This window comes from Falco peregrinus, chromosome 2 (genome assembly GCF_023634155.1).
Source record: "Falco peregrinus isolate bFalPer1 chromosome 2, bFalPer1.pri, whole genome shotgun sequence".
Lineage (NCBI taxonomy): Eukaryota > Metazoa > Chordata > Aves > Falconiformes > Falconidae > Falco > Falco peregrinus.
This window is the reverse complement of record NC_073722.1, coordinates 115,939,150-115,964,725: the sequence shown is the minus strand read 5'-3', so window position 1 is coordinate 115,964,725 and position 25,576 is coordinate 115,939,150. Positions and strand designations below refer to the sequence as shown.

The window sequence follows — 25,576 nt, the reverse complement described above, 5'->3', positions numbered from 1 at the left end:
CACGTGTCCCGTTTTATTTCTTGTCCTAGTTTAAAGATACTTCCAACATGCCTTGTGCTTTTTCATCTGGATGATGCACCTAATGATTTTGGTATTGAAAACTAACCTCTTCCTTCAGTTTCCATACAGATCTCATAAAACCCAGAAGAAATGGATTACTGCCCAGAGCTGTGGTTTACTCGTTCATTAAACAGCTTATGCTTAGAATCCTCTTAAAAAGTCACTTAGTGGTAAATGGCTATTTGACACTACAAATAAATTTTTTTTAGAAGAATTTACTACAGCTTTCTATTCATACCAGTGTTATAATCCCACTGGGGATACTGCTGAGTTTTGGTGCAATTTGGACAGCCATTTCCCACCAGAATCCAAGGAATTGCGGAGCAATACATATATATATTTTACACCTTCCCAAGGAATGTATCAGATGCCTATTTACCTAAGTATGACAAATTTTAAAACAAAAAATCCAACCGTCATCAACTCTGGGTAGAAAAGATCTTTTTAGGACAACTGATAAATGCCCCATGGATTGGCAACATGGATATTGCACATGCCACATGTGTTCATCCTACCATAAATTAGGCAGATCACGCACTGGAAACCTCTTGCATAGCATAGGCACACTTCCAAGAATCAAGCAACATACCTTGCCAGTGCCTAGAGCAACATCCAACCCAATCCATGAGCAGAAATATAGCAAAAAATTAAGAAGCATTTACTTGTAAGGATTTTAATCAGCATCAATCAACTCTCAGTGACTCAATTGTTTCTTCTAGGATGTGTCATGTGTTGACCTTTAGTAAACTTGAGGATGACACTAGTAAGTAGCCTTACCAACAAACACAGGCTTTGACAAGTCTTACTATTTCCTCCAGCACTTCCAAGGTTTTAAGTTATATCCAGAAAAAAGATGGATGGTCCTTGAGTTTTTACATGCTTAACGCAGCTTGTTTCCATTCAAGACTACATCTCTCATGACAATAACTACCTCCTTTGATTTCTACAGACTAATCAACTCGCTTTTCAATCCTCCTTTTAAAAACCTAAGTATGTAACTCAGAGAAGTGCTTTGGTTTTTAAAGGCAGACCCACATACTTTCACACTCTGTAACTTCCCAGATTGCAAACTCGGCAGGACACACATCATTACCTTCTTACTCTGGAAAATCACTGGGCTCTCAAGACACTATTGCAATACAGACATTAAATAATAAAATTCTGAGCTACCACCATAGACATGAAGAGAAGGATCCCCTGTAACTTCTATCTGCTGTGATCTGCAGACTCTACTTCAAAGACCTGTTATGGTGCCTTCAAAAATTTAATGTTTAAATGCCATAACGCTGACACAAGAGCAGCTGACTGCTGTTACATATGATGGGGAGTTTTTAAAAAGGGAACCAAACCCACCTATTGGTGCATCACTTCATCAGAGAGCACTTTATCATGCTCTCAGTGACCTGCTACCCTGACAATCCTAAAAGTGCTTTTCCCACAACTACTGATGGAGTTTGAAGGAAAAATCAAAAGAATTATGTCACTGCGACATCTGTGCCAAACTACCAGGACAGTTAAATTCTACACAAAAATAACAAAAAAGGATCAATGTGACCAAGGAAAGACCTGAAATAATTAAGCACTTCGTAGTACACTGTCATCAGACTTCCCAGTATTAGTTACTGCATGAGCTATAGAGACATTCACCCAAATACGCACTACATATGCATCTGTTTACATCAGACCCCTATAGAAATCTGAAATAGCTACTCTGAGCTTCCTCACGTGAAAAGTCCTAGGAAAAAAAAAGTTTCGCTGTTAACAAAATAGTGCATCTCTTCAACCTCACAGTTGCAGCAGTCCTAGCAACTGCATGAGAACAATATTTTCCACTTTCAGTGGGAAACAGCAATTGCTCCTTCCCTCAGGAAAAGGTGTGCCAAGACCCTCCTCATCCCCTTCCTTATAACCTAGAGGTATCTCTTCTTCCTTCTTCCTACTCCAACTACAACAGAGAAAAGAGACAATTCCCTTGGGACACCTGCCTGCCCAACACCTGCTACTGGGTTCTGGCAGATCAGGTCAGCAGTAAGCTTTAGTGTAAAATGTTGCAGCTTTGGGAAAAATAAGTCAAAAGCCATGTAAGGTAAATTAAGGTATTGCAGCCCATACAAACGTTACAAGTCCTTGTTCAAGTCCTGTTTGCCTTTGCCAAGCCTAGTTGCAAAGCCCAAGCAGTGCTCTGCTAGCTGGGTCCACTCTTCACGGCCACAGTTGTTGATAATCGCAGCGTGGAACAAAGAGGAAGCAGAGAAAAACTTTGTATTAACAGCAACGACAGTCATGCAAAATTAAGGAAAGAGGGATTTTACTCCATTTTACTGCACATAAATCCCATCCAACATTATGAAGACAAAGTAGAATGTGAACTCATGGCATTCATGTAGGGTTAGGGTTTTTTTAACAATGGAAATTTGAAGAGAAAACCCTAAAATAATTCAAAAGGAAAGGGACTGTTAGAATGCTCTGGGTTTGTGTTTCAATGAGCTATTCCCTAAAGAGATGGTATTGGTAGGCTGTGTCAGGGAACCAGGAAATAATTTTCCTTAACCCTTGTGAGTCATACTTCACCGCATACTCGTTATTTTTCGTACTGCGCAGTATACAAGGTACTGGATTGCTGTTTTTGAAACTGCCAGGAGTCCAACTCAAAGCAATAAACAGGATGAACATAACACCATTTAAATTTCAAAAAGAAAATGACAGATCACTAATTATCTAATAAGGTTAGAATTTAATAGTTGCATTGTTAAAGAAAATCCCAGTTTAGGAAGTGTCAAAACATGTATTTAAAGACTGACACCAAAAAAATATTGACTAGTTATTTTCACTTTTCCTTTTCTAAGCTTAGAAAGGCAATACCCTATGGATCAAAAGGCCAGATAAATCTTATTAAGTACTAGGTTTTCCCTTTTGTCTAGTGCTCTCTCCACATTCCATCATTTCAGTCCTTTGAAATTCCTTTGTTCTGCCTGTGATCAGGCTTTCCAGGGGAAATCTGGCATTGGATCTAAAGGGAACCCCACACCACCAAAGTATTCCTGACTATTAATCATTTGGTAAATTATTTCTTTCTTTTCCTCATACCACACTTGCCCCAGTACTTCCAGAGAACCTTTCAGTGCAGTGCTAATAACACAAAACTTCCTGTAGCATCAAAACGCATCGTCTTGAGGATTCATGCACGCACAGAAGTTAAGAGGTTTCTGCAGCGACCACCCAAAAGCTCCTGTCCATCAGAATGATACTTCACAATAACAACAGGAATTTTCTCTGCATTGACTCTCAGACCGTACCTATCGCCAAAGCCTACGTGGATGAAAAGACAGTTTCAGCCGAGGAAGAAAGCAAGCGCAGGACAGCAGGGCTGCTTCCCTCGCGCTGTCCTGGCGGCGGTGGAGCTGCAGTCCCCGCAGTCACATCTGTTCCAGAAAATCCCCTCTCCCACCCTACCACTTTCTGGTGGTCATTTAGGGCATAAGCTGCTCATCAACAAATACAACCAGGGAGAGAAAGCGTGTACCCAATACTTACACTGACTGTGCTGGTAACTAAATAACAAACAAGGAGACATGCTTATTTTGTGCATCTACCAAAAAAAGAAAAAAAAAAAGTCTTTATGAAATCAGGAAGCATAATGATCCATAAAGAAGGGGCACAACATTAAATATAGCTTTTTATTCAGTCTTTCTGTTTTTCCGTTGAATTTTAATATATATGAAATGTAACATGAGAGAAGGAATCAAATCAAACCATTTTGACTTTAACTCCTCTAACATCTGATGCTTTATGCTAATAATGAATGTCACAGAGGGAGGCAAAGTAGCAAAAAAGGGTGCTGTTTTATTTATTGTCATTGTCTTTGTTGAACACCACACTTTGGTGACTGGGGCCCAAGTGCCCCTCCCTCTAGGGCTCTGGGATGCTATCCACTTTCTTTTGAAGCCCCTTCATGTACCATATTCACACAATACGCATATGAGGAAAGAGAATTTCTTCCAACAATGATGTGCATTAATTCATAATATTTTCCAAGATCCTTTATCAAGTTTCAGTTGTAGGTCAAATAATTTATGCTTTGCAAAGACCATCTCTGCGTTTAAAATTTATCGGTCCTTCAGAGGTTGGTTCTCATTACTGCTCGTCATTTTCACCACTCAAGAAATACATCTTCACAAACTGACCCATTCCTACTCGATATCAAGGATTCCTACACACTAATTTGATCTAACTGTTGCAATTATGAATCATCTGACAGAGCCATAAGTTACGATCTTCAATGACCACTAATGAAGGTTGCCTAGCAGTTAAAATATCAAAGCAGGATATATCAGCACACTTTAGAGCACAAGATAGACTTCCAGTGTTGCGCTTCTCTTATATTTATTATATACTGTAAATTACACCACAGGCTGCCTCCAATGCTGACAGTCCTGTACTCCAGAGTCAAACACCAGGTTTTAATAACCACTCCTGACAATCTTTTGATCGCCAGGGTGGGGGGGGTGAGGGGAGGCAGATGAAAGGCAAGGCCGCCTGCTTCAGGCAATCTGCTCAGTCAAAACAAAGGGGACTTCAGAGAGAGACAGAGATGCATCAGGTGTTAATCTCAAATGAACAAGCAGGAGTGCAGGCTGATTGACTCACTCTCCATTTCCAGCCGAAAAGAGTAAGTGCCTGCCAGTGGGCTCATTCAGGATGCACGCAGCAAGGGAAAGGTGCTATTAGCTAGGCATGAAATATTTTGATTTGGAAACCCAAGAACTTGGAAAGTCATTTTAGGCTCTTTCTGAATCACTTTAAAGTAATCACTCAACTATCTGATTTTTCAAATACGCTGTAGGGAGTGAATCTTGTTGGCATTTAAATCAAGTTCTTTCATTCAAACATGGAAGTGCAGTCATCTGCTAGGGGAAGAAGCAAAAAAATATAAAATTTCAGTGCTTTCAAAAGCAGACAAGACAGAACTTAGAGGAGAAAAACCTCTGGCATCAAGTGGCAATGGGCTGGTGATCTGACAGGTCATCTCCCCCAACTTGTGTCTGAATGAAAGCATATTAACATTAGCATCAGAATAAAAATTCCCTCTACATCCCTTCAGCTATTCAATAAAACACCTATTTGGTAGGAAGAGTTTAAGCATGGTGAGATAACATCAAACCAACATTGGATTTGGGGGAATATAAAAAGAACTGTTGCTGTTCTCTCTTTTGTTGTTGAATTCCTTCACTGGGAAATAAAAAGAAAGGGGTCTGAGAGACTGCCAAACTCCTGTTAGTTTTCTTTTCCACTTCTTCAATAATCCAAGCATTTATCATTAACCACCACTTTCTGTGCATTAGTTTAACCCTTGGGCTTTTTTTTTCCCCCTATTGATTCAATCCTTATAACAGATTCCTTATAACAGGTTTTTTTCGTGGCCAGCAGGTCAAGGGAGGAGATTCTACCCATCTCCTCTGCTCTGGTGAGACCCCACCTGCGGTACTGCCTCCAGCTCTGGGGTCCTCAGCACAGGACAGACATGGACCCACTGGGGCAGGTCCAAAGGAGGCCACAGAAATGATCAGAGGGATGGGACACCTCTCCTGTCAGGGCAGGCTGTGAGTTGGGGTCGTTCTGGAGAACAGAAGGCTCCAGCGAGACCTTATAGCAGCCTTTCAATACGTAGAGGGCTTATAAGACTTTTTATCAGGGCCTGTTGTGATAGAACAAGGGGTAACTGTTTTAAACTAGAAGAAGGTAGATTTAGATTAGATATTAGGAACAAATTCTTTACAATGAGGGTGGTGAAGCACTGGCACAGGTTGCCTGGGGAGTGGTGGATGCCCCAGTCCCTGCAAATATTCAAGGACTGGTTGGACAGGGCAGGGAGCAACCTAGTCTAGTGGAAGATGCCCCTGCTCATGGCAGGGGGTTGGACTAGATGGTCTTTAAAGGTCCCTTCCAACCCAAACGATCCTATGAGTCTATAGATTTGCTCAGAAGCTACAGCAGCACTCTCTGAAAGGAACACAACCACTACTGTCACATCACTTTATTTTTTCACAGACACAGAAAGCAATGTAAACAGTTTACTTGGGTGTAATACTTTTACTTCTATGATCAAAACCCCTGCATTAAACATCTCTCAGTGGGGAAACTGAGAAACAAGTAGCACTGCAGGGCCTCTGATCAATGTTAAACCAGAACATTTGTAAAACTTGCAGAAACAAAAGAAGATACAAGTGAAAAAAACCTCTGTGTTCACAAGATCAGTGGGACCCAGCCACATACAAACCTCTCAGGTCCCTTCTCACTCACAAAAGTTGTTTGGTGGGGCAGGGGGCAACAGGGGAAAGCAGGGTTAATACCTTTCTTTTTTTTTATGCTGCATCTCATTACTGTCACTGCTTGACAACTCTGAAACAACTCTGAGTCTGCTCCGCCATGGAAGCTGGTGGCACATCTCCCAGTTACCCTCCTCCTCCCAACAACACAGGTGTTCACAATAATTAATTCCTCATGGGGTTTTCCCCCCTCCCTCCTTGAAAAAATGAATTACAATTTTTAATGGCCCAGGAAGCTTAAACAGTTACAGCCAATATATCTTGAGAGAGGAACAAGGTGTTGGACTTCTGAAAATCATCAACACACATTCTTTCATAACATTTACTTAGAAATTAAAAAAAAAACCTCAAACTTACTTCTTCCTATTCCTTTCATCCTGTTACATGACCTTAAACATAAGTAATTCAGAAAACTACAAAAACCACAACACAACAAACACCGACTCCTTATAACTGCGCGCAGAAATACAAGCACATTTGCATCACTCCAACTGATGACGTTGTTGCTTGGCCATTGTGGCATGAACTGTGTATCTGAACTGAATCAACACACCCATTTTATTCCCTGGGATCCAAGTATTGCTAATTAACCCATATTTGCCAAAAAAACACTGTAAAAACGCTGACCTCGGACCATCAGTACAGCGAGCCACAGCTTCATGTACAGGCAATGGCAGCACGATGAAGATTACAAAATGTGACTGTATTTGTAAGCTCCACTTAACCTTTCTCCAGAAGATGGGGCGATATTTGCTTATCTAAGCAGGCTTATTAATTTTTTAGCAACTTTTAAGGTGTTTTGTGAGTACTGGTCAATCAAGTCATTACAGAACAGTAAAATACCATAAAAGGTGAAGACTACGGCTATCCTTCTGGCAGCGCAGAGGTAGTAAGTGGATTCAGAATCGGAGGAGAGGCTGCTCTATTCTGACTTTATTTAGCCTGGTGCCCTGCAGTATCCAAATGACCATCACAGCTTGTCTTAATACAAAAGATCATACACAGGGTTCACAGGCTGGCAACTGAGCTCAGATCCGGAATTTCACTCCATTATTTTAACACTAAACCCCTCCTTTCCACCCATTACAGCTACACTTCTAAGGGATCATCACTGTCAAGAGAGGATGACATTAAGAGCAAAACCCAGCCATCAGATCAGACCCTGAAGGGACAGGGATGTCAACTGGGCTTACATTTGTTCTCTCATTCTGGTTAACATATCTACTATATTTCTTATTTTCTGCTCTCTAACTTCAGCTAAGATATTCAGCCCAGTCTGCTTCCTTTGCAAGGTACCATCAGTCAAATCCAACCACATCATTTTACCTCTCTGTTACTAAATTCAAACCATTTTAAACATCCTGCTTTCATCTTTATAGCTCTCTCCCACTCTTTAACTGTGCTGCAGTTACAGAAGAATGTACTTGACATATAAAATGTGCATGTGATTCCTTTAACATTTTAATGCCGTGTATTGTGTTGTAAACATCTCTTCATGTTTTATCTCCTTCTCCATAAATCAGAGGCTAGTACCTTAGAAGTCTCAAAAATGACATGTTTTCTCCATAATATAAATGTAGGACTCTACTCCTTGAAACTTGAGTCAGCTTTCAAAAATCATCAAAAACCAGAGCTACAAAAAAGCAAAAGATGTATCAACTAACTTAATATCATTTTCTTCTACTCCATTTCTATGACAGTGCGAGTACAGTATAGGAAAACAGTTACAAAACTGGTCGTCACCAAGCAGAAAACCAATGTTTTAATTATCCCTTTTTGTCACTTGTAAGAAATAACTAAGGTAAAATACCTTCTTGTGTACCCATACCAATATACAACAGTGAAAGAGTCAGGAAAGTGGACGGTATAAAAAAAGTGATACACAAAGATTAATTATTTGTTTTATTCAAGATTAACACACAGTGTTTACAAGATGAAACCCCAGAACAAATTTCCATTTCCTTACCATAACTACTATTAACAAGAGTGATGTCTTATAATGAGATTTTCCAGTGGTTTCAGCTAGCTTAGTAATGTTACAGTAAAAATGTGTCTCAGTCTATTCCTTGGTAAATGCATTAAGTGATTTTATTTTTTTTTAATTAAAACCTACTGTAAAATACTGAGTATTTTGAAAAGATGGAACACCAATAAAGAACACCTGTCCAAAATAACTTTAAGTTACTTCAATGATGGAAAAAAGAAAGAGCGCCATTAGGGAAAAAAAAAAAAGAAAGAAAAAGAAAGAAAAAAGATAAAAAAAGAGGAAAGCAGTTTTAGCAGGTGGGACTGAAAAGTGGTGACATGTTGTAGTACAATACTGAAGGGCTAAAGGATATAACGCAGTGTTGCGTGATGTGGAAGAGAACCAGGGACCACTGGCTTAGCACGCCACTAAAATGCTAGATTAGGTGTGAAGTATAACTCTGAAGTATTGTGATACGAAGGAGTGAGGCAGAGGCAGAACTGCTGGTAGAGGACAACAGAAATAAAACACTATCTTTTCTTTGGCACCTTCCAGCAGGAGTTCACTCCCTTATAGCCCACAGACCCAACACAGGCTACAGGAAAACCCAAGGACCCTCCGATATTTATCCAGATCCCCAGAATTTATAACATTTTCCACCAGCCTGAGAGATTCCGTTTCTCTCAAACTACTGTCTAACATAAATTATTCCAAGATACTTCTCTTGGCATTTTCTACACTAACGTTTCTAGAATGACCTTGCTGTAGAACGGGCACCGCATTTCCCCCTAACGCCAGCCCATGCTCAAGTACTTTTTGTCTGTATTTTCCAGGGTATTTTCAAACACCATCTTCAAACAACAATGTATCAGCTTCTTAAAAAGTTATTCAGTTTCACAGGTCTGTCATAAAAGCACATTGTTTCTACTTCTATCAGAAAGTACAGCTATAATTGATGGATTTACAAACAAGTGAAGCTTGTTTTTAAATATACACCTTTTGTTGATAAACATCCAGTGCTTCTATAAACAATGGAAAACTACAATGTTGCCAACTCACATTTGTTTATTATGACCTTCTTGTTAATGACAGTGAAAGTGACAAGAACCTCCACTGAGAAATGTTTGTAACTTTATAGCTCTTGCAGTTACATCAAATTTTTTTTTTTTTTTTTTTGCTGTGACACACAACCATCTGAAATCAAGAGAAGAAGTGATAATTAAAAGATTATTTTAGACCAACTTCATAAAGAAACAAAACATGACTTCTTGGTCTCTGTATGTTACTTGGAATAGTCCTGGCTCCCTCCCCAGTAGTTAATTCAACCTAAATAGCTAATTCAGCTTAATTCAATGGGGGCAAACTGGCCCCAGCTACTACCAGATTGCTAAAATGAAGTGTTTGAGAGAAGGAAAAAAAATCCCAAACCACAGAATTTGAACAGTTAGAAGTTTGTATCAATAATACCACGACTATTACAGAATCTCTATTAGATTTTCACAGGACCAGGCTCCTCACATCCTGTCCTAAATCATGGGGAAGAATCTTACACAATCAACACTTTACCTTCCCACGACATATTTGAGGATTGTAAATCGTGAATACAGATCTATCAGGGAAACGAGGAGTGGGAAAGATGAGTTGCCCTTAAAGATGTACAGATTTATAGCAATATGGGAAACGGAAAGACAGTTATTGTATAAAAAGGTCCTTAAGGGACAGCAAGGAGCAACAAGGGAAACATGAGTCACGAGCTGCCAGAGGAGAGGATGCGTATGGGGAGCAATGGACAGAGCAAAGTAGCAATAAAGGAAGTTCCAAGTCAAATGTGCTCCTTCCCAAAGGTCGTGACGTAAACCCAAGCTTAAAGTATTTCTGGAAAACTAAATTCCCAGCCAATTCAGACACAGCACCAACTGCAACACCAGAGACTCGTTGACTAAAAGGATCCATTGATAAACAAGGTCAGAGACCACAGCTCTTATCTTTTGCTTTGTTACCAACTCTGTTTCTTTATATTCCTTAATAAAAGTAGTTGCCTTGAAGGTCTGTCTACACAGGCAACTGGCTCAATATGAGAGAGTGTGTGAACTTAAAGCCTTCAGCTGAAATAGTGAAAGACAATTTTATACTTCATGAGGCTGGAGTAATCTTCTTTATTTAAAGGCATATTAACAGCTGTTCCTATGGTGAGATAGCAGCGAGTAAACAGTGAATTATGAGCCCAAGCACAAAGTCACTGCACTCCTAACTTTCCTTCCCCATCCTAGCCTCAGAAGTATCAAACTCCACATTATGCCATAGGATTTTTGATACTCTAAAGTACCTCAAGATTTTAAAAAGTGACTTCTAAGAGTTTAAGAAGTGGCTAGTTTTGAGATAAAATACAACACTGAGCTATTAATACATGGAAGCTGAAGACAAAGAAAACCAGTTATTTGTGTGTGAATATCATCTCCAGAAGATCTATCAAAATTCCAAGAAAGTCAAGCTGCACAGGAGTCTCTAAACAAGTAATAATTAATTCTCCTCTTAGTCCCCTAGTATCCACATCAAAGGTGAAAGTAAACAGGACAGTAAAAGTTTCAAAGGATTGATAAGTCACAAAAGGAATTTTTTAATATTAAAACAACTGTAGTAAAGGAAAAAAGGGGAGAAAAAAGTGTACCTCTACAATTGTATCAAACCCAAGAAAGCTTCACCTTAGTCATGACAGCTTTTCTACAAGACTTTTTTGAAAAACAGGTATATGACAACCAATTCTATACTTTAGAAAATAGCGTGACTGACTTAAAATTATTTTTCAAGGCTAGCTAAGTGTTTTCAAGTTAGGCTGGCTACCTAAATATTTCCAAGCAACTAAAACTCATGCAGCATCCTTCATATTTTGCAAGGAAAACAGACACAAAGTTAGCTGCCTACCCCAATTTTACAGTCTGTGAAAATGAACAGTAAAACCTGTACTTCCTTCAGCCCAAGTAAGACGTGTGCTTATGGGTGTAACCTCAAAAAGCACATCGGGTGCCTACAACCGAGGTGTTACATGGTGTAAACATCAAAGAGCCCAACTCAGTCAAGGTGACACCAGGATGTAGATCACAGGAAACCTCCATGCCCTGTTCCATTACTGGGGTCCCAAGACTCAGCCTCCCCCATCCCACAAGTGACTGCTGAAACCTTGAAGTGCTATCAAAGGTGGCACTGCTACTGCCACTTCTTTTTCCAGGTCATATATACAACTGAACGTGACCACGGCTACAATGATTGTAACTCCATTCAACACTACAAGTGTTTGTTACCTGTTCAATAGTTAGGCTCTCCTCTGGGATGCAGGAAGAGCCTAACAGCAACTTTGCTTCACAGCTAGATTGCAGGAGAACTGGGAGATCAGCATCAAGCTCCCCAAGCCTGTTCACACACACCATGAGGCCTCAAGTCCAGGCACCTGGAACATCTCCAGCATGAAACAGCTACCACATGATGGAGATTATCAGTATGTTTTGTAGATGTGCAGGAGATACCCTGATTCCAGCCTGAACAGAGGCACACAAACCCCACCAGAGTCCCACTGTGGACATCTAGAAAGGTGCCTTGAGCCATTCTTTAGGCAGATCCGACAAGGTCATACAATAACACAAGCAAAGAACTGGGCACATAAAGCTGGAGCCCTGCTGGCTGTTCTTACACTCCAATTACACAGTCCTTCCCATATCATTTTCCGTGACCCATGGTCGGTATTATCAAGATAAACATGATTACTGGGAGGTTTAAAACCTCATCAGCTCCATTCTGAATAAACACACTATGCCTAGCAACCCTGCTTTAATTCTCAGACACATATTCCTTTGGCTCCGAGCTCAGGCGGCAGCTGAAGGCACACCACCACACGCTCCCAGCCAGCCATCAACAACCCTTGGCAGCATTTCAGAAGCCAGGACGACACCGGTTTGCGGTACAGATGATGAGATGGACTGACCTGATTGATGGAGTTGGCAGCACAGGATGCCAGTCCAGTTCCGAGGGAGGCGAGCAGGAAACAGGTCAGGTCAAAGGGGACTGGGGCCATGGCAAAGCCAGCAGATGCAGTGCTTACAACCAGGGCTGCAACACAAGCGACAGCACAGTTTGAAGGATCAATAAGAAACAGCCTCCTTTGTACATACCACTAGAGTTAAGGTTTTTAAAGCCTGTAAGAACCATTCTGCAGATTAATTTTTTGCTACTTTTATGGATCAAAGTAGCTCCAGGAACTGCGTACAATACTAATACTCTACATAAAGAAGTCAAAGATGAGAAGGAGAACTGTCAGGGATGAAATGAGAAACCCAGAAGCATCAGCACATTAGTAGAAGAGGCGAGAATAAAATGTATGTGTCTGTGTTAACTAATTCATGGATTTGCTACAGGATCAAACTGCCTCACGCAACATGTACAGGAGGCATATTTGTTCCCATAACTTATAAACCATTGCAAAGTCTAACATGGAAGAAAAACAGTAAGAAAAATCTCAAATTAAGAGATACACATTATATGAAATTATAGCAGGAACTTAAGCAATGCAGAGAGTCAAAAAGAGACTCAGGGCATGTAGGCTACAGCTGGTGAAGCCAGTAACCTCACTGTACAAGTATCTGCCCACACTGTTCCCATTTGACATGCCCACTTCAGGCAGAAGGTACAATCACATCATCACATGGACACAGCAGCTCTTAAAAGCCTCAGAAATTGAGTGGATTAATAAAAATCTGCTTCAGTTTTGTCATCTAAAATTGTAACTTTAGTACTGCAAATCACATTCTTAAAATGAAAGTTACCTAAGCCTCAATCCTAATATTATAATTACCCAAATAATATGTCTTACAAACTCACTTTTGGCAAGAATTGCCATGACATGAAAGATTTCTTACACCATAAAATTCAGCACACTTACTGAATATATTGCTCATGACCTCAAACCTTACAATCTGAAATTAATAGTTATTAAACAGAAAGTATTTAAATTATATTCTGCATGTAATTACACGTTCCAGACCTCAGCTAGCTCAAATCAAAGCATCAGAATGTTCTTATCTTCCCGATTCCTACAAAGTCTCCTGTTTGTCTGAAGTTAAATGACAAATAAATAACCTTTGTTGACTGAAAATGCATGGCTTATCTATTAGGCAGTGTTAATTCAGATGAAAAACTATCATGGCAGAGACCTGCCACCAAGGATGCACATGCGAAGTGCTAATTTTAAGAACTGTGCCCTCATTAAGTTTTAATCCTAAAAAGACAGTGAAGGAAACCTGCTGCTCACCAAAACTTTGCTCAAGTACTAAAATCCATTGTCAGCTGAATATTATTACAATAATACATCTAATATTATTATAAACATTAATTATTTAGCCTTGGTATGGATTCACAGGATGTTGTGCGGATGGCTGTCACACGGGCTGGCTGCGAGGGCTGTCTCAGGGTACCAGCCTGATACAGAGGTAAGTCCTTGGCTTTGATTCCCTCCGACAGCATCATCAAGGGCAGCACCCAGCCCTCACTGCAGCCCCTTCAGCTGCCTCTGAAATACAGTGGATCTACGATTGAGCTGTACCCCTCTAAGAAGCTGCGAAATAACCCCAGATTCTCTAACTCCACCAGACAAGACTGAAGGACATGAAGGCACTGATCATTTCTGAGAGACTGGACCCCACTTAGAGAAACACAACAGCATCTTAAGTTTCAGAACTCGTGGATCCTTCTCAGTAGAGTGCAAAAGACAACTTGAAACGCAATGGTTTACGACCGAGAGAGTTCAAAAATACACTGAAGAGATGACCACGAAACAGTGGCGTTTGCATTTCTAAGAGTGATTACATTCATTTTTTTTGCTTAATAAATCACACGTCCACTTCCAGACAAGAATTTAATTAAAACTTATCTTAGAGAGCACTTTACACCAATTTATTATGGGAAAACACCAACTCATTTACTGAAGAAGAAAGGTGGAGCAGATTGGCAAACAGTCAGTGTAACATTACCGTTACATTGACCTCAAAGAAATTCTAATATGCTACAGCACTAATTAAAGTCCCCATTGATTTCTCCAGATTAATTTCAGCCAGTCATTTCAGTGTGACTTATCAGGATCTCATTAAAAAAAGGTTGTAGTACATCCTCTCACTTATCCCACTGAAACAGGTATTTTCGGTTGTTTGGGCAGTGTTCTGAACACAAGGCATTCGTGACTCATCTCATCGCCCTGCAAATCAAATGCAACACGTTAAGGGTAAATAAGAAAATGTTCCCTTTGGATTAGGAAGTTTATTTTTACTGTGGAAGAAATAATTTACTCTTCTACTTCCCTCATGGAGGAAAAGTATATTTAATTGAGATCACATCAAGGGAATGAGGTCATTGACTCTGTTTGTTTTTTAATCCCTGTTAGTTTAGTGCTTTAGGGGACAAATTAACTTCACCTTATTGCATAATAGATGGAATTGATCCTTTCAAGATTTGTTGATGAGAGTTGGCATTATATATGCTCTTCAAAAAGAAGCCAGGATTCAAACTCATGATCTCAGCCTAAACCTAATTTTCAGTCTTTTAAACAATTTTAGCTTTAACAAAAATTAACAGGGGATATTTGCCCCCCATTTGAATGTAAATGAAAAAGAAAATGCTAATAAATTGGTGACAAAGAGTGAATTATAATGTTTCTAGCATAAAAAAACATTTTAAAAGTCTACAGTATATTCTTCACATTCCTCTCCAGCTTCATTGTAATGTGATCTGCCTTTATAAATCCTTGTATTTGTATTTATAGTATGCCAATCACTATGCCATATTTTCTTTACCTCGTATTAAAAAGTAGCCAAGCTAAAATAAAAGTGTAGAAAGCCAAAGCAAACCAATTCAGCTTTAGATTTCCATTCTGCTCCTGTACTGATGATAGATCAGTACATGTGGAAGGACAAAAGCAAATGCATTTCTATTTTAATTTAAGAAACAATTTCACTGTTTTACTACAAATGTTTGCATAATCTTTAAAGGAAATAGCTTTCGAAAAGCTGATGGAATTTTCCTTCCAGAGTTTTCACACATAGGTTTCTGGGAAGTTAAACACAGCATCAGTATTGATGCTATAGAACTGACCGGTATTTCCTTTATAAGCTTAGATTTGTTTGGGTGTAGGTGTATCTGAAGTTTTGTTGCAGATTATGACCTGCACACTAAAGAAGGCCAAACTCCCAAAGCAAACTTAAATTTGGGCCAATAATTTGAAACAAGTCTCTGCATTATCTCATAAAAAATCCAAGTGCAAAATTACAAACAGAGCAGATAATCTCTTTTTACCATCAAACAATTTTAAAATGCCTTGCAAAAAATAAACTGTAATAATAGTTTATTTTTATTTCATTTGTTTTCCTTCTAGCACAGAAAACAAATTGCCAGGAAGCTACCGCTATTAAGCTTTGTTTCTTTGATAGGATAATAGTTACTGTTTTAATAATCACAAAATAAGAACTACTTTGACAGACATATGAAATACATCTGGAACTGAGAAAAAAACATAGACTAATAATAATCTAAACAATATACACTGATAAATCTTTGTCAAAGTTTTTGGCTATATTAAAGCTACCATTTAAAGAATAAATGTCATAATAAATGTCATTATTCCAGAATGAAAAGTACTGGAACCCCACTAAAGCAAATGGATATTTTTGCTAGAGCTGCTGTTACCAGATATTTAGCCTATGAACACGACTTAAGCACCTTATTTAATCATTGTTGCTCCATTACGTAGCAGTTTGGTAATGCTCGAGTCATTATGCAAAGGCTGACATCCATCATCTTTATTTTATAAATACACAACAGAGACAGATGAAGTGGGATGTTCATGATCATATCCTAAGTCAGTAGCAAATGTCTCAAGCTTCTGATTTCTAGTTCAACATTTTTTAGAGGATTGCTAATGCACAAATTCGTATGTAAGCAACACATCAAATAAATTCCAGCTGTTTTCCAGCAAAAAAAAGATAGGATATTTTCTTAAAATGAGATGGATGAAAAAATGCTCTAGTTTGTAGTCTCCAAAAGTAAAAATGCTCATAAATCATTGTATGTGGCCACTTTGCAAAACTTACAGGTAGGTCAGTAAGGCCATGACATAGAAACCATGCATCATTTTGTAGATGGTAGTGTTAGCTCCTACATTTTTGTCTAACATTGCCAGCAACACCACCAAGTCATTCAGCTTGGGCGGGTTCTCAGGCCATCATCAAGTCCAGCCTCCTGCTCAGAGCAAGGTCAATGCTGAACTCGGGCCAGGTCCCTTAGGGCTGTCATCTCCCAAGGATGGAAATTTCACATCATCTCTGGGCAACGGGCTCCAAAGTTTGACTGTCTTCATGGCAAAACTTTTTTTTCCCCCTTATATCAAGCCAGACTCTCCCGTGTAAATTTACAAAAAAAAAAATACATTTTCTCTGTGCCAAGATTCACATATTTTAAAAAAGATTTGAACCTAAAGCATAGATGCTTCCAAATTGATCTTTAAAAGAATACTGGCACCTGACTGGAGGATGTCCACATCCTCTTCCTGCGGAAGGAGCTACTAGTGATCAAATGGCATCAAAACTACATGTAAATCATTACCTTAAAACAAACATCAAATAAATTCATGGGCCTCCTCAGAGAAGACTGATTATACCAGTCTTGTGATTCTGTTCATAAAATGCACATTACACTTTGATGAGGAAAAAAACACAATAGGTTTGGTTCTGATCTGAGTATGGTAAACTTGGAATGACTCTATTAAAGGTGACTAATTACTCTAGATTCTTACAGAGGCGTAAACACCTCAGGCTGGCCTATTTTAGCTCTAAGGTATACACAATGACAAAAACAGATAATTTACTCTCAACTCTTCCCACATAACGTTAATTGGATACTGGGTTGAACTCTCCAAGAGCTAGATATAACCAAACATCTTACACCCTCAATGAGAAACCCAGCAAAACAGAAGCTTACTTTGAGGAAGTTTCCAGATTTCTTAGTGTTTAGAGAAATAGTAACATACTAAAAGCGAAGCAAAGGAGGGTTTCTGTTAGAGACACAAAGAGGCCTTTCAGCAGTAGGAGCAGTAACACACTGCAGCAAACTGCCCAGGGAAGCTGTGTATTCCCCCCCGCTGGTTTCAAGAACAGACAAAGCAACATCAAGTCAGGAATGCCACACCTAAAGGTGATCCTGCCTTGGGGGAAAACAGATTAGGTGCCTTCCTGAAGTGTCCCTTTGAAGTCCCCGTTACTCTGCAAGGATACCGCACACACCAAACCAAAGCAAGGTACCAAGAGCAGAAGCCACTCTGGTGAGGTCTGAACCAAGCCTTCAGGAACCCGTACAGAAAAGCAGTGTTCAACATGCCTTAATGGATTGACTATTAAAATGTACTTTGAAAAAAATACTGCCAAAACTCTAAAACACTTTTGAAGACTTGGAAGGTAAAAGCGCTTTGCAACAAGATGCCATAAAAGAATAGACAGACGTCAGGGGAGAGACTGTGACTTTGCACATGATCTCTGGATAAACCAAACAGTTAATACACAATTGTGAATGAAAAAGAATCATTAAACATGTATTACTACATTTGCAAAGACAAATAACAATGGTAGCTGTAGTACATTAAAATACAGGATAAAGAAAAGGTAGATAAATATTTGAAACAGAGGCTCTTGTATAACTTTCTGAAAGAAATCCATGTTACAGTAGCCTGGAGTCAGGACTCAACTCTTCCAGGTGCAGTAGACAGAGAGATATACTAAAGACACAGCCCCTTTCTCAACAGACCTTAAAGTTAGACTAAAAATTCAACACCTGTTTAGAAATGAGCAGTTAAGTTTACATCTGACCCATGTTATACATCTACTCAGAAAGGTGCTAGGTAAGGTGCTATACATCTAGCTGGTTGTGCTCACCAAAAGATCAACATGTGAGACAGCTTTCACAGCAGCAACAATGAGAAAATGCTCACAAACCATAGAGAAATATCTAATGAGAATACTCAGCATTTTTTATATTGTGCCTTCACCACGCTTCCTCCAAATTAAAAACTGAAGTTCAATTTTCCAGTCTTTTTGCACATAGCTCATCTTAGTTTGCAACTGTGATCACCAGGGAAAACACTGTTTGTGTAAACTTGAAATTAAATTTAAGATGAGACAACCTGGAATTCTTAATGTTTGCATTATAAATTATTAGAATTTCCTCCTTTTACTGTATCTTCACATGTCTCTCCTATTTTCAGTTACACATAAACTTTAGATTTAAATTGCAAACAATGACATTTATAATTCTGAAAAAAACTTCTAAGACGGATGCATTAGCTTTCCAAGTGCCTGGTTGGTAAGATACAGCTGTTCAGACAGCAGCCAACACAGAACACCACAGAGAAAGGAAAGAATGGAAACTGAACCCAAAAAGGTAGATTATGCGACAAGTAATTAGAAGTTCCCTAATTGTTTTCTATGGCAAAAGAATATAAACAAAAATCCTTTCCTGTTGGTAAGGCAGAGCTTCTAATGGCAGAGTCACAAGAGCTGCAGTTTACATGAAGCAGGAGGGTATGGTAATAGCTAAACTCATTTCCTTTCAAAGGTGAATTACAGTTCAGAATACAAACAAACAGTCTCTTTACTTCAGCGGAGGGAAAAGAAAAGGGCATAAGGAAGTCCCATTTTAGCATAATGCAAAGTTTGGGGTTTTGTTATTTCATACTCTTAAAAAGTATAAATAAAGAGTCTGCCAAAAAAAGCACACGGGATACAAGATCTATCAGAACTTCATGGGTGAAAGGAATTGAGCTGTGTGTCATTTGTAACTTAAAAACTGACCTCAGGAGAATTTATTTTTCTTTAAAAAAAAAAATAAATCAAAGAACTCCACCACTATAATCTTTACAGAATATACATTTTGTCTAAATGATTACACAAGTTCGGGAAAAAAGCTAATTCTGCTTCCTTGCTCCACACGCTACACCCAGTACTTTTCCTGTTCATCCCCTATGCTATCCCATGGCCAATAAAGACCAGCAACGGAACTCCCCTCCTACAAAGGCCTCTTCATCCAGCTTGCCCTGTTACACCTTCTACTTCCAAGAAAATCTCGCCACCCAGGTCATTTTCCCCACCAAATACATAAAGGATCACAACAAGAAGAGAGGTTAAGGGTTTTTTTTTCTCTCTCTCTCTACCTTCTCAACAGGTACAAAGTTTACTACAGTTACCTTGGATCAAGAACAATACATCTCAAAACAAAGGCTCATACAAAACAAGTCCTGAAGGGAACCAATTTCTGCAACCTTAGCCTTCTACAGTTTTCAAGTAACATCCTATTTTAAAACCAGAGTGGTACTTGCTTGCCTGTTAACACTGCCTTTTGCATTTAAAAGAGCCTACTAGAAGCTGTTGAAAAGCTTTGCAGAAACACCAAGGCCACACAAAAAAGTACCACATAAAATTATTTTCTCCAGAAAAACAATTCTCTTCCATCTTGCTGCAGTTCTTGAAACTCCCATTTTGAGAAGTCCCAGTAATACTCAGATGTGGTACTAACACAGAGCTTACCCAGACAGAGTATCAGCAAACATAAGAAAATACATTTCAAGTGCTTAAACCAACAGTTCATTTTCTCCCTCTCTCTCTGGTCACTTTACCATGGAATTTTAACTTTTAAATTCTGGATCTATTGAGACTTCTTAAATTTAATTCTACTTCAATAACTAGCACAGATTTCAAGTTCACATAAAAGAGCCACTTAAATAAAATGACCCCACTGAAAATATACCAAAAGAGCTAATTGTTCAAATAGCACTTATAAGTTATCCATGGTGAGCCCAACAGAAACAAATTATTACTAAAACCAAACAGCATGGAGAAGAGGCAAGACCTGTATTATGCAGAAATAAAGAAGAGGCAGTAGTTGAGGTTGTATGTGTCACAAAGCTGTTGCAAATCCGAAGTACAATAATCCTTGTAACTGCTGAATGTGCTAGTAAGAGTTTTCGATACCTACATTTGAAATTACCAAAGCTAATACGTAGAAATGATGTGGTGAAGTATCGAAAGACACATCATACATCCCTCAAGTCCACTAACTCAAGCCTTTACCAGCACAAAATGAAGACCTTGAGGTTTTTCAAGAATAGTAAGGAAGAGCGTTTGGACATACAGACAAGATCAGTTTTGCCAAGTCCAAAACATGAGATGCCTCCTCAACACTAAGAACTATAAGGTTTTTTATTAGAGAAGAATTTAAACAACCCTTGTGCACTGGATGTCGTCAGTACAATTTTTCCGTGGAGAAACAAACAATGAAAACTTCCACACTGCAAGACAAAAAGTTTCCAAAAGTAAATTGAATTCAGGATTTTTATTATAACAAATTCTTATGGCAGAGAACAATAGTTGTACTATCAAGAATTTAATTCACCCACTGGAGAAAGCACCACAGCAGGGGCTTAGGAAATTGTATTTGGCCCCAATACAAACAAGATGTAAGGCTTTGGTCAGATCATTAGAGTTTCCTTAGACATAAAAGTATATATAGCACTACCTATTGGCAAAGTAGTGATTTATAGTTGTTAAGTATTACTATTAGAACAAAGGAAAATGTAGTTAGGCTACAAGGCAACTGCTTAACAGACTGCTGGTTTGAAGGTACAACACTATCATTAACTAGGAAAGTAAATTATACCTTATTTTAGAAAATTTCATTTTCCTATAAGGTAGCAAATTATTCTTACTGCCTTTTGCTGGTACTTTTAATATTAATTTCACAATAAGCAGTACTAAAGTCAAAGGTAAGTAACTAAGACAGAATATTGGTAAACTTAAGCAAGACAACTTTAAATAGTTAACACAATGCTTCTAAAATCACTTCCTAACACAGGTTCACCTTGTTTTGTAATAATGTATACTTGCGATTCCCAAAAAGCTAGCTGACAATACCATGCAAGCTCCTCCTCACTGTTTTTAAACAAATGTAATGGGAAAACTATGAAATGTTTCATATAACAATTCTTCCCTGCACACGTTTGATGAAATTGATCCAGGAACTTTGTGTCAGTAAAATGGCAATTATTACACAAAACCCCACACAGTGCCCATAACATGCTAAAGAACTCTGATATCAAAACATGATACACAGAAGTGAAAAAATGACCAGTAGTACCTGTAAGTTTAATTTTGGACAACCGTGCCAAAATTCCTGGCAAATCATCCAGCCGTAGTTTCATTTCTTTCCACTGTCTGTCTGCTTTGGATTCTGCTCTTACTGGTGTGACTGAGTCTTCAGTTTCTGCCGCTGACTTCATTTCTCTCAACTCATTCCCACTTGATGTCTCAGACGAAGGTTGATGAACAGGTGAAATTGATCTAATCTTGTGTATAACCTTTTTTTCTTGATCCAATTGCTGAAGCTCACGAAAAGGAGATGCAACCGAATCTGACTTGGGTTTGGCTCGTTGGCTGAGGTCTTTGTTGTACTGAGTTACATACTAAATAGAATAAGAAATGTTAAGATGAACAGTTAAGAAGGTATTTCTGCCCATTTCAGTTAATTAACAACATCAGTATTATTGCTATATTATTTCTTTCTGTTAGGAGAATTACTTCCTATGATGACATGACTGAGTTAGCCTGAATATCAAACACTTCTTTCACATGCAAGAAACTTTCTGAAGTTGGATGAGATTTCACAAAAAGCAGCTTTTCAACTCACAACTGCATCAATAGTTTACTTAAGCCTGAATAATTGATTCTGGATAAAAAAACCTACTTCCTCCTCCACAGCTTCAACAGCAAACTCTATTCAAAACCACCAGATAAAATCATTCAATATAATACCGACCAAGTGACCTTTAAACAAAGAGGTACACACGCATGCCCATAACAACTCCACTTTCCAAATATAAGCATTAAACTTTTTGCATCTTTAAGCTACGAAAAAGATCAGAAAAATACCAAGGAAATACAACCTACTTCCTATGATAAAAAAAATCACCTCCCACACTAGGGTATTACTACTTATACCAAACTTTCAGCTAATTAACTACGCAACAATCTTCAACAGGAGTAAAATGAACATACATTGAACAGAAAGTTAGGAGAGAGTTGTTTCCTTTTTTAGAACTCTTACAGAATAAGAAAAAGAGCATTTAACTTCTCCTATATATTTTCTTTCCCAAAATATTCTATATATTTCAAGCACAAGAGACAGGTATAAAAAGATTGAGCTTTCAACTAATCATGGTTTAAAGTACACAATAATTATAACGTGGAAGAGAGATAAGAAACCCTGAATGAGTCATGTGAATACAGATCAGTTTCATAGCAAAAAAAAAGATTTGATGAGTTCTGGTGATCCCCAGAAGCATAGAAGAGACCCCGAGCTCTTGCTTCATACAGGACTGAAGCTCAAAAAATACCAACAGATGTACATGCTCCTTGTGATCAAAGCAGTCATTAGCTATAACACTCAGTCTTATCCACATTTCATGACAGGACACAACTCAGGGAAAAGTAAGATGTCTCTTACTGCCATCCTCTTACAAGCGATACAACTGTTCAAAGAAGAAGATAGAATTTTGAGGGTTTGAATGATAATTACAGCTCTTCTAATACCTAAAACTAGCAGCACACTATAGAAGGTAATCCATTAAGTTAACAGGCTCAGGAGTTTTGATTCAAATTAACTGATTAACTCTTCAGTCAGAGCACACTACCTCCACAAATGAGTTCCATCTACCACTTGTCTGACTGCTAGCCAAGATTTGATTTTCTTATTAGCATTTTTATCAACAGTAACTTTAGAAATCTCTTCATGTTTCTCAACAGCAGGAGAGTGCCCCGCTTTAGAGGCACATTAAAGCCCCCTGTCAAGCAGGGGGCACACCGCAGCACGAGGCATTGCCCCTGCTACAGCAGGTTTCCTCCAGCCTCAAATGCTTTAGATGCCAAATGCTCAGCCCCGATGCAGTGCAGAAAAAGAGATGCTTGGAACTGCCTGAGCTTGCCTGATAAAAAAATATTGGTTTTATCAACTAATCTCCATTTTGACTCATCACATGTGACAAAATGAATTGAAAGAATGAGAAAAATAGGATAAATACACTCCCTGACTTACCATTCGTTTAAGGAAGTTGAAGTACTGAAATGTAATTAGTCTGTCATTGGCTACATGGCAAAGATGCACACACTGGCACGGTATCTGCTGTATTCCAGTGTTCTTCAGATGCCAGACAAATAGCCCTATTTAAAGTACAATACAAAAAAAAAAAAACAACAACCCAAAAACCCCCAAACAAACCAACCAAAAAAAAAAAAAAAAAGAGAAAGAAAGAACATTAGATTCCTATTCCTTTTCTGAGTTTGATTCTAACTAGGACCACTGCCCACTGCCAGCTGTGACACAAGGCCCCCAGCAAACCGGGGCCAGGCCTGCTCAGGTGGGGAAAAACCCGTTTGCAGGCTCTAAGTGTCATGGCTGAAAGCGCAGGCTTGCCCTAATGATTTGGGGGGTTTCTTGCAAATCTCTCAGCACCAAAGTCAAACGCGTCAAGAGGACACCCCTGCGCGACACGACACCTGTGACCCGAGACAGAGGGACACACTGAGGGACACAGCGCGGCCCCAGGGCCGGCCCGGCCCCCGCCGCTGCCAGGCCCTGCCTGCCCCCCCCGGCCTCGCACAGCGCCGATCGCGGCCCCCCCCCCCGCCCCCAGCCCCCGCCGAGGCCTCGCTGCCCCGCGGGCGGCGGTACCTGCCAGCGCCCGGGGCGGGCTGCAGCGGCGGGCAGCGCTCATGGCCGCAGCGCTGCTCCCGCCGCCCTCTCCCCTCACCGCCTGGGCGCCGCCATCTTGCCCGGCATGACCGCTAAACGCCTTCCGGGTCGGCGCTTCCCGGGTCGGCGCTTCCCGGGTCGGCGCTTCCCGGGGCGGCGCTTCCCGGGGCGGGCGGGAGGGGCCGTGGGCTCTGGGGGAGGCGGCAGAGGGGGGTGGGCCGCGGCGGTCGTACCGGCAGCGGGACCCCACCAACGGAGGCCGGGCCCGTCCCGCCGACAGCTGCGTGCCCCCTCACGGGCCGCAGCCCGGGGGCTCTGGCCCAGCCAGGCTGGCGGGGGGCGCCTTTGGCCCCGCCGCTCCCGGGCCGAGCCTGCCGCCTCCTGCGCCCCGGCGCGAAGCGCCTCAAAGCGCCTCAGGGCCGTGGGGGGGTGCGTGGGGCGGCAGTCGGGGCCCCAAGCGTCCCCAGTCACCCACAAATACCCCCCGCGGGGGAGAACCGCTCGGTGGGCCCCAGGTTTTGGGGTACCATAACTGCCTAAGGCGCCAGGTGGGTGCTGGGGCCGGGCTGGAGGCTTCGGGCACCTTTGCCATGAAGAGGCAGCCCAGGCCCTGCCCGGGGTGTCCTCCCAGCAGCTTGCTGCGGGCACTGGCTGCGGTTCCCACCTTGCATCCCTGGGCAGCTTTCCAGTTAACAGCGGGTCCGTGGGAGGGGTCAAGAGGGTGCCCTGAACTTTCAGGGGAGTTCGCTTAATACTTGTGAAACAACCAGAGATGGTCTACTAAAAAATAGATTCATTCTTGAGGACATGGAGTCTCATTCCCCAAAGGACCTGAGCTTTAAATAGTCAAAGGCTTGGTAAAAAAAAAAAAATATCTGTATTTGGTTCCTGAAGTAATTTTTGAAAATGAAGGTTTGATTTCTATACTCCTTGGGTGAAGTTTATGTGCGGCAGGAGGTCTGACTGAAGGGCTGACCCAGCTGCCATCTCATCCTCCCTTTGTACAAGTTCTGGGGGTGGCCGGATCCTTTGCTAGGCTGACCGAACTTGCTAACCTGAAGGGAAGGAACTGGTCATTTTGCTGGTTTAAGTGTTTGAACTCAGCCTGCACAGGGTCTGTAAGGTTGAAAACTGGTGTAAGTCACAGAGGAAGGGGCCTTGGACTGGAGTCTGAACTAAAAGGGAAGGGAATGGTTAGGACTGCTCAAGCCGTAAAGCGTAATTGCACCCCCAGGCATCTTTAAAATGTTTTCTTTAAAGAGTTTAAGTTCAGGAGATGTAGGCTATAAGTCACTTACATGCTTTTGAAGATCATTCTCAATATTTTAACATGGAAATCTTCCTCAGAACCATCTTCCTCCCAGGCTTTCATTTCTTTATAGTGCTTAAATTCATGCAAAAG

At 40.2% G+C, this 25,576-nt stretch overlaps 1 protein-coding gene across 1 annotated transcript in view; it reads right to left on the bottom strand.

The window, feature by feature from the left end:
- LOC101920943 (protoheme IX farnesyltransferase, mitochondrial) overlaps positions 1-24,275 on the bottom strand; it is a 106,311-nt gene extending 82,036 nt beyond the window's left edge. The window contains exons 1-4 of the mRNA XM_055795332.1: positions 24,154-24,275; positions 23,518-23,642; positions 21,565-21,889; positions 12,329-12,453 (exon numbers count right to left, since the gene is read on the bottom strand). Coding sequence (XP_055651307.1) covers positions 12,329-12,453; positions 21,565-21,889; positions 23,518-23,642; positions 24,154-24,196 — 618 coding nt within the window. The 5' untranslated portion in view covers positions 24,197-24,275. The remainder of the gene's footprint in view (positions 1-12,328; positions 12,454-21,564; positions 21,890-23,517; positions 23,643-24,153) is intronic.
- Positions 24,276-25,576: the final 1,301 nt, after the last annotated feature.